The following is a 12,465-nucleotide window of genomic DNA, read 5'->3' on the forward strand; positions in this document are numbered from 1 at the left end:
TTACTATGTATGCCGCAGTCCCAATGATCAATTCATGACAAGAGCTGGTGAGTTGGAGTATTTGAAGGGCACTAGCATGAGGCTGTGACAAGAAACTCAGTTCATAATGACGGAATGTGTCCTCCTTATTCTGCTACATTCACTTTACAGATCGTTAACTGCTCTGTTGGTCCCTTGCTGTGCGCCCTTACGAAATAGATACAATTCTAGCAACATGCCTTACAAGCTAACGAATATGCTGTCCTCGCTTCCTGTGGCTTTCCGTCCTCTTTTCCATAGAATGCTTATTCCTTACTCACAGACAGTATCATTGATCTCACCCACTTGCGACATAATGGTTCACTTTCTTCTTCCACCTCTGTCTCTTTCATGACTTGGATTTGCCTGGGGCAGTGTGAGTGAGTTTTAATATATATTTTTTTCTAATTTCTATTGCTTACTAATATGTGCTGTAACATTATTCAAAAACATGTGACCCTCTTCTGGTGACATTTTATACTTGGCCATTGGAGCAATAAAGCATTCTAGACAATTGGAAAAAGCCACAGGTCATTATTTTTCGAGAACGGTGAACCCTGGTACTACTCAATTGTTTAGAAAATCAAAAATTACACTCTCACCACAGTTATTTAAAGGAAATAGGAAGCCTGGGATCACTGGTGATGGACAAGCTTGTGATTGTTTTACAATTTTAATTTGACTCAAAATAGACTTTATTACAAACTTCAATTTGGACATTTGCCCTCTTACTGATGCAAAATACAAATCTTCACTTTAATTGAATTACATAAACACGAATAAGAATCATATTTTGCTTCCAAATCCAAAATCTTACATAGCATGTACGGTGAATAATCAATCATAAACAATTGTTCTTGTTTAACCATATCTCAAAAGACTAGTAACACTATACACTTCCAAAGTTACACAGCCACATAATACCACAACTTCATTAAAAATCAAAGATCTTAAAGCTTAATAAAACTGAACTGCCCACATAAAGATCCACAGTGAAACATGCTTATACTAAAAATGCAAAGTGGGCCAACCAGGATCGCAAAATTGACACACAGGAAAAATAACAAGTTGCACATTCATTAAAGATACACAAATGATTGACATAAGTATTAAATTAGAATGGCTAGTAATAACTCGACCAGTAAAATAACTTACAGAAACGCTAATATTATCAAAGTGGCCTCACTTAACTTTAGAGAACAGCGTTAAGGCCCACAGCAGTATTTGGAATCAATGACGCTATGGCCAGCAAGCAATACGAGTGTTCACTCCCCACGGCTTGTGCACAGGCTCACTGGCAGGCAGTATATATTTATATATAGTCCAAACAGCCTCACAATCAGTAGTCCTGACAAGAATCCATAACCGCACCGACACCAGGAAACGAGCAGACTTAACAAATGGCCTGCAGCACAGATAGGCGGCAATGAAAACAAGGTCAACTCACAGCCACACTGGAATATATAATGAGCATGCCCCCAAATTCTTAAGGAGCAATACTCTAACATTACCCGTCTCCCAGTAAATTAGCAGGAAACTTAAAGATCACTTCCAGTTGCCTTTGGCACTTCCAACATTAAATTAACATACCAAATCGTGCCGTGACAAATGATTAAACCATTAACTCTACGGCTGCCGGGCACGTACACAATGGCAACCAGTCCCCAAGCGGTCGTTAAGTCCTAAAACAAGTTAAAACTTGCATGAAAACCACTTAAAACACACACTCCACTAATGATGAGAAACGAAATGAGGAACATCAGCTTCCTTAAAATAGCCACTGTTGAACCAAGTTCAGAACCATCTCTGGCAGCTACCAGTTTAAACAACCGTCTTAGTTAAACACAGAATAAAAGTCATACGTAACTTGGAGCTTGCAAATTATGAGCTGGGAAGCTGTTCAGCATGAGACGATGAACCCACCACAATTTTGCTCATCAAGATGCCCAATGATTGGCACCGTACATCCTGCACAACAAAAGACAAGGGCGGCGAGCACGGCGAGGACACTGGCTTGTTTTCAACATATTGCCTATATTGGCAACATAAGAATTACAGAACACATTTTATGCTCACATCCTATTACCTATTTCAAGAACAAAATCTTCCACCATAGGTTTGTAAACTCAGTTTACCCTGCTAGTCCATGAGATCCAGAACCCCATAGACAAAGTTATCTTGATTGACATGGTTTTTGACTTGTGGTTGACATTTGCTGCAGTTCTAAACCGCCTCACAGTGAACAAAATATGTGGTTTCACAATATGTGGTCAGCAATTTGATTGAATTAACCCCTTTGTAGCAGATACAATTCAACCTATCATTCTGAGCAGGTCAAAATTATTACTTCGAGAGCACCTTAGGGAGAATTAGAGGGCCATTAATCATCACAGTGTATACAAAAATCTTCTGGATTGTGCCAGAAGCTTAGTGAAGCTGTTCATTTTTTATGCTGTTGTATGGCAGTCACAAGAGCAACAAATCGTATGTTGATTTTCCATCAAATTTGAAATTGTAGGGGTGACTCAGTTTAAGTTATTTGAAGAAATTATATTGCAAGAAATTTAGAGTGTTTTGTATGATGTTATATTGCAACCCAAAATAACATAATTTTAATTATGTCATTGTGTTCAAAACACCTATATCAGATACTGAATCAACTGTCTATTGATACATGCATTGAGGTGACAAAAGTCATGGAGCACTTCCTAATATCATGACAGACCTCCTTTTGCCCAAAGTAGTGCAGCATCTTGATGTGGCATGGACTCAACAAGTTGTTGGAAGGCCCCTGCAAAATATTGAGCCATGTGCTGCCTCTGTAGCCATCCGTAATTGTGAAAGTATTGCCGGTGCAGGATTTTCTGCATGAAATGATCTCTCCAAGTATGTCCCATAAATGTTTGATGGGGTTCATGTCGGGTTATCTGTGTGGCCAAATCATTTGCTCGAAATGTCCAGAATGTTCTTCAAACCAGTTATGAAAAAAATTGTGGTCTGGTGATGTGGCACATTTTCAGCTATAAAAATTCCATCGTCATTTGCTAACATGAAGTCCATTAATGGCCGCAAATGGTCTCCAAGTAGACAAACATAACTATTTCCAATCAATGGTAAGTTCAGCTGGACCAGAGGACACCGTATCTTGTTGACAACTTGAGGCTTTGATTTGTGGGGTCTGCACCACACTTGAATCCTCCCGTTAACTCATCTGACCGGTTCACAGCGTTTCAGTCATCTGGTGTCCAACCAGTATGGTCACGAGCCCACAAAAGGCACTGTAGGCAATGTTGTGCTGTTAGCAAAGGCACTCACATTGATCCTCTACTTCATAGCCCATTAACGCCAGATCTCACCACACTTTCCTAATGTATATGTTGGTCATACATTGCACATTGACTTCTCTGGTTATTTCATGCAGTATTGCTTGTCTGTTTGCACTGACAACTGTGCAAATGCCGCTGCTGTCACTCATTAAGTGAAGGCCATCAGCCACTGTATTGTCCGTGGTGAGAGGTAATGTGTGAAATTTGGTATTATTTACACACTCTTGACACTGTGGATCTGGGAAATAGACTTCCCTAACGATTTCTACAATAGAATGTCCCATGTTTCTAGCTCCAACTACCATTCCGCATTCAAAGTCTGTTAATTCCCATCATGTTACCATCATCACATTGACAATATTTTCACCTGAATCGCATGTGCAAGTGACAGCTCCGCCAATGCAATGTCGTTTTATACCTTGTGTTCATGATACTACCACCATCTGTATATGTGCATATCACCATCTCATGACCTTTGTCACCTCAGTGTGTAACTATGAAAAATATTTTAAAATTGAGTTGCAGCCTCACTTGCTTGCTATAATTTGGCCACTTTGTTTATTAAACGTGGTGCTGTTTTTATAGTCCGGGAAGTGGGTCCTAGCACGGCGTAAGTTGCTAATTTTGTTTTGTATTTGACTTGCATCTTCTCACTGTTGTTGCAAACGAACCTTGTTTTCTGTTGCAGGTGGATCGGAAGATGTATGTGGGGGATAAGTCACAATGATACAAATCTAAACTGCATTCCCAAACCAGATTTATCACCTAAGGAAAAGGTAACATATCATTTCGAGGTCTTACAAAGATTAAAGTGGTTTGAATTTAATCAGCAAGCTCTTTTAATTTTTAAAAGAACATAATGTTTTGAAAATATTTGTGATAGAGATTCTGGGATTTTATTGATTCCATAATAATTACTAGCAGACTTTATGAAATGCATTGCAATGAAACTTGACCAGAGATGCTTTTTTATATATATTTTTTATCTATTGCTACAGGTTTTGAGGATGTCTCATAAGTGGTAACTAAATGCAAACAAGCGGTTATCACTGATATATAAAGCCTTTGCCAAAAGCAGGTGACACACACACACACACACACACACACACACACACACACACACACACACACGCTCGCATGCGTGCACACACACACACACACACACACACACACACACACATATAACTGCAGTCTCAGGCAACTGAGCCACACTGCGAGCAGCAGCACCAGTGCATGATGGGAGTGGCAGCTGGGTGGGGGTAAGGAGGAGGCTGGGACGGGGAGGGGGGGGGCACAGTAGAGTAGGGGTGGGGTGGGGTAGGGTAGGGGTGACGGACAGCGCAGAGCTGCTGGGGAGCACGGAGCACGGAGGGGCAAGGTGGAGAAGGATAGGGCAGCTGTCTGGAGTCGGGAGGTTAGATGGATGACTGGGTAGGGGGGTAGCCGAAAAGGGGAGAAGTGAAAGGACTGGATGTGATGGGGGGAATGAGTGCTGTATAGTGCCGGAAAGGGAGCAGGGAGGTCGGATGGATGAGGACGATGACTAGCGAAGGTTGAGACCAGGAGGGTTACAGGGAATGTAAGATACAAAGGCGTTCAATAAGTTTTGCACAGTCATCTCTAATTTTTTTTTTTTTTTTTTTACAGGAGGAGAATGAAATTTTTTTTAACATACTTGAAACATTTAGCTATACATTGAGCCAGCTCGATGTAGCCTCCATCTGGCCCAACATTCTTTCCATGATGTAAATGCACTTTAATAAAATTCTGGGGATTGACTTTTTACACCATCGCTTGACACAGGAAATAAGGTCTTCCTCATTATCAAATGTTTTACTGCGCAGGTGGGCCTTCAGACAACCAAAGAGGTAAAACTCAGACGGAGCCAAGTCCGAACTGTAGGAGTATGAGGAACAATTTTCCAACCCATTTTCCTGATTTTCTCCTGCGTCATAAGGGCTGTATGGGGTTTGGCATTGTCATGGTGTAGTCTGATGAACTGACCCTGAAGCTGTAGTCTGTGGGTCTTGATGGCACATCACAGCTTGTCCGATGACAAACAGTAACGGTCCCGATTAATTGTGTTGCCAGGTTCCAAAAAGTGAAAATGATACCACACTGATCCCAGAAGAAGGAGGCCATTACCTTTGGGCCTGCTCTTCGTGAAAATCTTGGTTTCTTCTTCCGAGGGGAACCCAGATGACACCACTCCAAGGATTGGGTTTTGCTCTTAGGTTCGAACAAAAACAACCATGTTTCATCCTGGTTAGTGACACTGTCAAAACACTGTTTCCAGTGGTCTTCATGAGAACCTCGCACACATCCTTCCTCATCGTTTTCTTTTCTCTTGTCAGTAATCTAGGTACCCAAGAGACACAGATTTTTCTGTACACTAGTTACTGTACCAGTGATACCACACTACACAATGACAAATGAGTCATTTCAGCAAACTGTCGTGTCGTCACACATGTCATCTTTAATGATTTGATCAACGGTCTTCTTATTCACATCACTCACTGCCGTTGAGTGTCTACTGCATCGTGGATTTCCAGTAGAGAGAAATGACCTTCTTTAAACCTCTGCAACCACCACCACTGGATACTGCTGTGATCCACTGTGTCCTCCCCATAAATAGGGAGCAACTTCCTGTGAATCGATGTGTCAGCGCCATCGCCGGTCTTGAAGAGTAACTCCATCACTGACCATTGTTGCAACCTGACATCTACATCATGGTCCATTATGTCTCACCTGTAAATAAAAGAAAATACTTTTATAGACCAATTATAGCTAAATGTTCCAAGTATGTTCACAAAAAATTTCATTCTCCTCCTTCAAAAAATAAAAAAAAATTGGAGATGACTGTGCAAAACTTTTTGAATGCCCTTTGTATACCACAGGGAAAGTTCCCACTTTTGCAATTCAGAAAAGTTGGTGTTGGTTGGAAGGATCTATATGGCACAGGCTGTGAAGCAGTTATTGAAATGAGGGATGTCATGTTTAGCAGCGTGCTTAGCAACCACATGGTCCATTTGTTTCTTGGCCACAGTTTGTCGGTGGCCATTCACGTGGACAGACAGCTTGTTGGTTGTCATGCCCACATAGAATGCGGCATAGTATTTGCAGCTTAACTTGTAGATCACATGACGGGTTTCAGAGGTAGCCCTGCCTTTGATGGGATAGGTGATGTTTGTGACCGGGCTGGAGTAGGTGTTGGTGGATGGATGTATGGGACAGGTCTTTGCATCTAGGTCTATTGCAGGGGTATGAGCCATGAGGTGAGGGGTTGGGAGCATTGGTTGTGTAGTGATGGACGAGTGTATTGTGTAGGTGTGGTGGTGAGCAGAATACCGCTGTGGGAGGGGTGGGAAGGATAGTGGACAGGGCACTTCTCATTTCAGGACACAATGACAGGTAGTCAAAACCTAAGGCCCTAAAGCAAAGACAAAGAAACAAACTTTCACACTTAAAAATATCTAATAAACGTGTCATGTCCAAGTTCCTCAGAGCAGGTACCTATCATTTTCTGGGTTCTGTTTCTCTTTTTGTAGCCTGACATACACCCCCCCCCCCTCTCAACTTGAATAAATATCTATAAACCCCCAAGGCTATGTCACATTTGTATAAATGGATTATAATATTCAATTCCATTCACTTTTTTAATGAATAAAATAAAATAAATGTCCCTCATTCAGGTGGTCCTGGTAGGCTCCGGCGAGTCGGAGGAGCTGCGAGAGAAGCTGCGAGCGTCGGGGGCAGTGGTGGTACGCGGTGTGGCAGGTGCGGGCCACAAACTGGTGGGTGTGGCGTTGGGGCTGGCGGACGCATACGTGCTGACGCGGCCCACCACCTTCCTGTGGGACACGTGTGGGCCGCACGCGCTGCTCCTCTCGCAGGGCGGCGGTGTCGCCAGCTGTGCCAATCCGGGCATGCAGCTCATCTACACTGGGAATGTTGGCACCTGCAACGAGGGTGGCATCGTCGCGTACCGTGACCGCACCTTCCTGGAGGCTCTGCTTGACCGTGAGCTGCAGGAGTCGGTCCTGCCGCTCGACCCGCAGGCATCTGGCGACCCACAGGCATCTGGCGATCCACCCCAGTGAGACCCTGTGACACCTCGGAAAGTTCTGTCTGGCGACTGCGGACAGTTACATTTTTCCCGCCATTTTAATGTCATTATTCCAAAAGTGAATGAAGTTGTTTCACAGACTACAGTGGAGTCTGCTGTGACAGCAGATGAAAATTATATGCCTTAATACAATTTTAACTGTTGTCTACTCCCGAATGCATTACAATCCCTGGTGATACAGTCTGCCCCTTTGGCCAGATCTCGTATGCCTCACTGCCGAGTGAAAAGTGTTTTAGAGATGGTGAACTGGAGGTGATGCATTTGCAAACGTACCTGTATTTATAAAGATTCAAATTGATGATCTCATGCCTTTTTTTTTTTTTTTTTTTTTTTTTTTTTGCAAAATGAATATAGCAATTACAAATGACCATAACTATTTAATGAGTACTGATACATTGATAAGCATTCCAAGAATGTAAAATAAAAAAAAGTCGAGAATATTTTACATAATTTATATTAGTTACCTTTGGTCATACAGACAACATTTCAGCAGTAATCAGTTCTGAAGAATTAGAGTTGTACGTTTGAGTTCTGGAATTGTTTTTGGCAAAGGCACATATATAATATCTTCAACATAACCCCATAAAAGGAAATCCGTGGGTATCACGTCTGGAGATCTAGGTAGCCGAGAACGAAACGCAGTGTCGTCATGTCCAGTACAACTTATCTGCAATAGTTTGGAAGATGTCGATTTAAAAATGCGTGAACTTCAACAACCATTGGGACACTTCATCTTGCTGAAACGTGGTATCGATATAAGCTATGGAATCAGCCATTGCTAAACCACGTCTAGGTAAAGATATCTCATAATGCATTGTTCTGCACCCAAAAATTGACTTTACAGTTTTTGTACTGACATCAAACAGAACACATTAGCCTCCGGTGAATCGCACAGATTTTCTGTTAAGCATGAAGGCTTTTCTGTACCTGTATTTGAATGTTGTCCCAGTCAACCCTACCACTTATGTGGAGGGTTGCCTCATTGCTAAAAATGAGATCTGCAGCAAATGTTCCTTCCTCCATGGCTTCCAACATTACCATTGCATAATTCTGATGGTTATAATCATTTGTAATTACTGTATTTATTTCGAACTGTTCTGTACATGTGTATAGTAGTGTCACATCTACATTGAGAAGGTAGTGTTACCTTGCCAGATGATTAATCAGTCAGTTGTAATACTGAATCCTCATTTCTGTCCTGTCATTTTTTTTCTCTGCAAGTGGAAGATCCTTATGGCAGACAAGGAAGTGCAATAAAGAAGCGGTATATTTAGTACTGCATATAGACCCATGTAAAAGCACATGGCACTATTCTAGCATTGGAGCTCTCCTGTGTCTTGAGTGACCTATCCTCCCTTTTTAACATTTCGCAACCTTATCCCTGTTTTCTCCTTGAGAAAGAAACCAATATTTCCAAAAGCTAGCAACAAGTATGTTCCTTTATGTGCGTCTGTTGGCAGTACTGCATGTTTTGCTACCTGAAAATTATGTACTAGAACATTTCTGTCATTAATCTGTTTTTTAGTTTTCTCAAGTGAATTGTCTTTTAATATAACAAATGAGTGACATTGTTTTGATGTAATTCAAATGCTAGTCTTATTTGATTGTGAAATTTTACAGATTATGGTCAGATACTTGTCACACATATGTAGCTGTTCTATTCTTCATATATTCATTAAACATGTCAGAGGTTCACGTTGATGCACAGTTTCTCTTGAATCAAAATGTTACTGATTTTATTAGCCAGTATCATATGAGAAAGGAGATGTGATTTTTATAACTGAAGTTATCAGTTATTATGTACGCTTTATGGTGACAGATCTTGGCCAATTTACAAGTACATGAGTGTAGAATTTTATTGTTCAGCAAAACAAATTGAATACTTGAACAGGGTGGCAGCACCGTCATGTTTATGGCCAAGAAATGAGGAGGGGAGGCAGAACAGCGTACATTTGGTAATTTTGCAAGTGGAACACTGCCATACGCTATACATCTCTGCTTCAGTGCCCTGCGTAGCACAATGGTCAACCATTGAGTGGCATGTGAATAAACTACTGGCCACTTCAGTTCTGATACTTCATATTTTCATAAAAATTTAATGTAGTTTGTCTTTTTTGAAAAAGTGGAAATTTCATCTAGTTGTGATATAATAACTCGTTTATTCTGGCTCCTTTCAAAAATAAATTTTTTAGACAGAACAATTTTTCTCACAGGTGGAGAACATTGGATGTGGATGGCGATTAAAGAATGTCTGAATGGTGATGCAGCTTTGGGTACTAGCTGTTTCACACTGAAGCCATCCACGCAGGCGGACCTTCATACGAGAGAGATCATCCTCAGAAACAGGACAAAATCAATTTCTGTATAACCTATTCAAATAGAAACAATGCTGGTAGTGGTTGCGTATCCAAGTGCCTATCAGTTTGAGCATATTTGAGGGCTTGGGTTCTGTGCTAGTCATGTGAATTTTTTATAATATATACAAATATATAACTGAAACTAAGGGAGAAGACTACTGAATTTATTAGACAGTGCAAAATTAATGTACAACAAACCTATAGTGCCAAATGTTAATGACTTAAGTTTCGCCTGAAATTTATTGAAAATTGAAAGCTGCTTTGGAAAGGTTTGCATACAGTGTCCATTGTGCAGGAATACTTAATGTTACCAGTTCTGTTTTCAAGACCACACTCATTCTGAAAATTATAGATCATTACTTAATAAGTAAATTCGTATGTGTTTGCAGCATCATAATATGAAAGCAATTGCATTTTTTCTCTTTCTAACTGACGTAATGAAGGTGGTTACGATAAGTGAAAATAGAACAAGTAAAAAGAGAAAGAGCGAAGAAAACCAAAACTTACTTCTGACTAGGACAGAAGCTGTATCCCCGCACTGTGTGAGCTTGCAACATTGCGCAATGTGCTGTAGTGCTCTTCCATATATTGTGGTCATTCTCATGGATGGTCCGCTTTCTGAGAACAATATATCTTTAACAAAGGCACACCAGGGTGAACAACTATATATCTGGCACTTCAAACCACATCACCGACAATCCATTATACGATCTTCACCTTACACCCCACACCCTCCCCTTCTGTGCTAGGTGTGAAGTTCACTTCTGCTCAACTTCAACTGTAAAGGCCTCCAAAAGTTGGTATTTCCATCTGTTATTCATAACACCACAGAAATTGCTACTACATCATACAGTTAATCATGTTGTTAAACGCACACTTATTGATTATTGTTTGGGGTAAATACTTAACCTCCACACATTTCAGCATTGTGTCCCTCCTGCTGTAATTTGTACTTGTGCTTCCTCAGCTTGAACCCTTTCCTTGGTGTCTAGGGTCTTTTTACATCCCGAGGCTCTTTTTAACTACAAAGAAACTGTCTTATCATGAACATAGGGTACTCATCCTCCAGATATGCTTTTTATGGATTTTTCATTATAACTGGGCAAAGTATTTATGGTTATGCCACAGTTCACTGTACAATAATTTGAATTTTTTTCCAATGGTGTCAGAAAATACCACATGTATATATATAATATGTGATTTTTCAAGGTTATATTTCAGCTTGCTTTTCAAAATAAAAATTTGGCAACATTGCGCCTTCTCAACCAACATTTATATGTCCATTGTTGTAACTAGTTCATAGAAAACATATATGTGCATGGTCGGAATAAAATCACAGTTAGAAATGGCATTTTGTTGAAGTTAGACTTGATGATATATTTTATACAACGAATCCACAGTTAGGAATTGCATTTTGTTGAAGTTAGATATGGTATTATATTTTATTCATAATGGATGATGATATATGCTTTGAAAGGAGCTACTGGCTCGAGCAGGTGATAGTGATAATGAATCAGTTTTTGCAAATGGGAATGAAAGTGCTACTGATGTAAATGTGAAAGGAAGATATACAGGTCAGAGATGAGGTGGATGTTAATGACTGTGAAGATGATGATGATAATGGTATTCAGGAAACTAGTGCACCTTCTCTTGTACCTAGAAGGGGACAGGTAACACACGACATAGTATCACCTGATATTTGCAAGCAGGCGTCCTGGAATGTTGTTGTTGTGGTCTTCAGTCCAGAGACTGGTTTGATGCAGCTCTCCACAATACTCTATCCTGTGCAATGTTCTTCATCTCCCAGTACCTACTGCAACCTACATCCTTTTGAATCGGTTTAGTGTATTCATCTCTTGGTCTACCTCTACGATTTTTATCCTCCACACTGCCCTCCGATACTAAATTGGCGATCCTTTGATGCCTCAGAATATGTCCTACCAACCAATCCCTCCTTCTAGTCAAGTTGTGCCACAAATTTCTCTTCTCCCCAATTCTGTTCAATACCTCCTCATTAGTTACGTGATCTACCCATCTAATCTTCAGCATTCTTTTGTAGCACCACATTTCGAAAGCCTCTATTCTCTTCTTGTCTAAACTATTTATCGTCCACATTTCAGTTCCATGCATGGCTACACTACAAATATTTTCAGAAACGACTTCGTGACACTTAAATCTATACTCGATGTTAACAAATTTCTCTTCTTCAGAAACGGTTTCCTTACCATTCCCAGTCTACATTTTATATATTCTCTACTTCGACCATCATCAGTCATTTTGCTCCCCAAATAGCAAAACTCCTTTACTACTTTAAGTGTCTCATTTCCTAATCTAATTCTCTCAGCATCACTTGATTTAATTCGACTGCATTCCATTATCCTTGTTTTGCTTTTGTTGATGTTCATCTTATATCCTCGTTTCAATACACTGTCCATTCTGTTCAGCTGCTCTTCCAGGTTCTTTGCTGTCTCTGACAGAATTACAATGTCATCGGCGAACCTCAAAGTTTTTATTTCTTCTCCAGCTTCCTGGAATATAATATGTGAAACTGCACATATTCCACATCACCTTAGGCCACAATTAAAGACAAGGGCAGACCTTTTATCACCAATCGTATGCAGAGTGTAAAAGTAGTGCA

General features: G+C 40.5%; 1 protein-coding gene across 1 annotated transcript in view; it reads left to right on the top strand.

Moving 5' to 3' along the window:
• Nucleotides 1-7,774, top strand: part of LOC124718834 (inositol polyphosphate 1-phosphatase) — a 42,736-nt gene extending 34,962 nt beyond the window's left edge. The window contains exons 5-6 of the mRNA XM_047244457.1: nucleotides 4,033-4,120; nucleotides 7,037-7,774. Of these exons, the coding sequence (XP_047100413.1) occupies nucleotides 4,033-4,120; nucleotides 7,037-7,444 (496 nt within the window). The 3' untranslated portion in view covers nucleotides 7,445-7,774. The remainder of the gene's footprint in view (nucleotides 1-4,032; nucleotides 4,121-7,036) is intronic.
• Nucleotides 7,775-12,465: the final 4,691 nt, after the last annotated feature.

Source organism: Schistocerca piceifrons, chromosome 10 (assembly GCF_021461385.2).
Source record: "Schistocerca piceifrons isolate TAMUIC-IGC-003096 chromosome 10, iqSchPice1.1, whole genome shotgun sequence".
Classification (NCBI taxonomy): Eukaryota; Metazoa; Arthropoda; class Insecta; order Orthoptera; family Acrididae; genus Schistocerca; species Schistocerca piceifrons.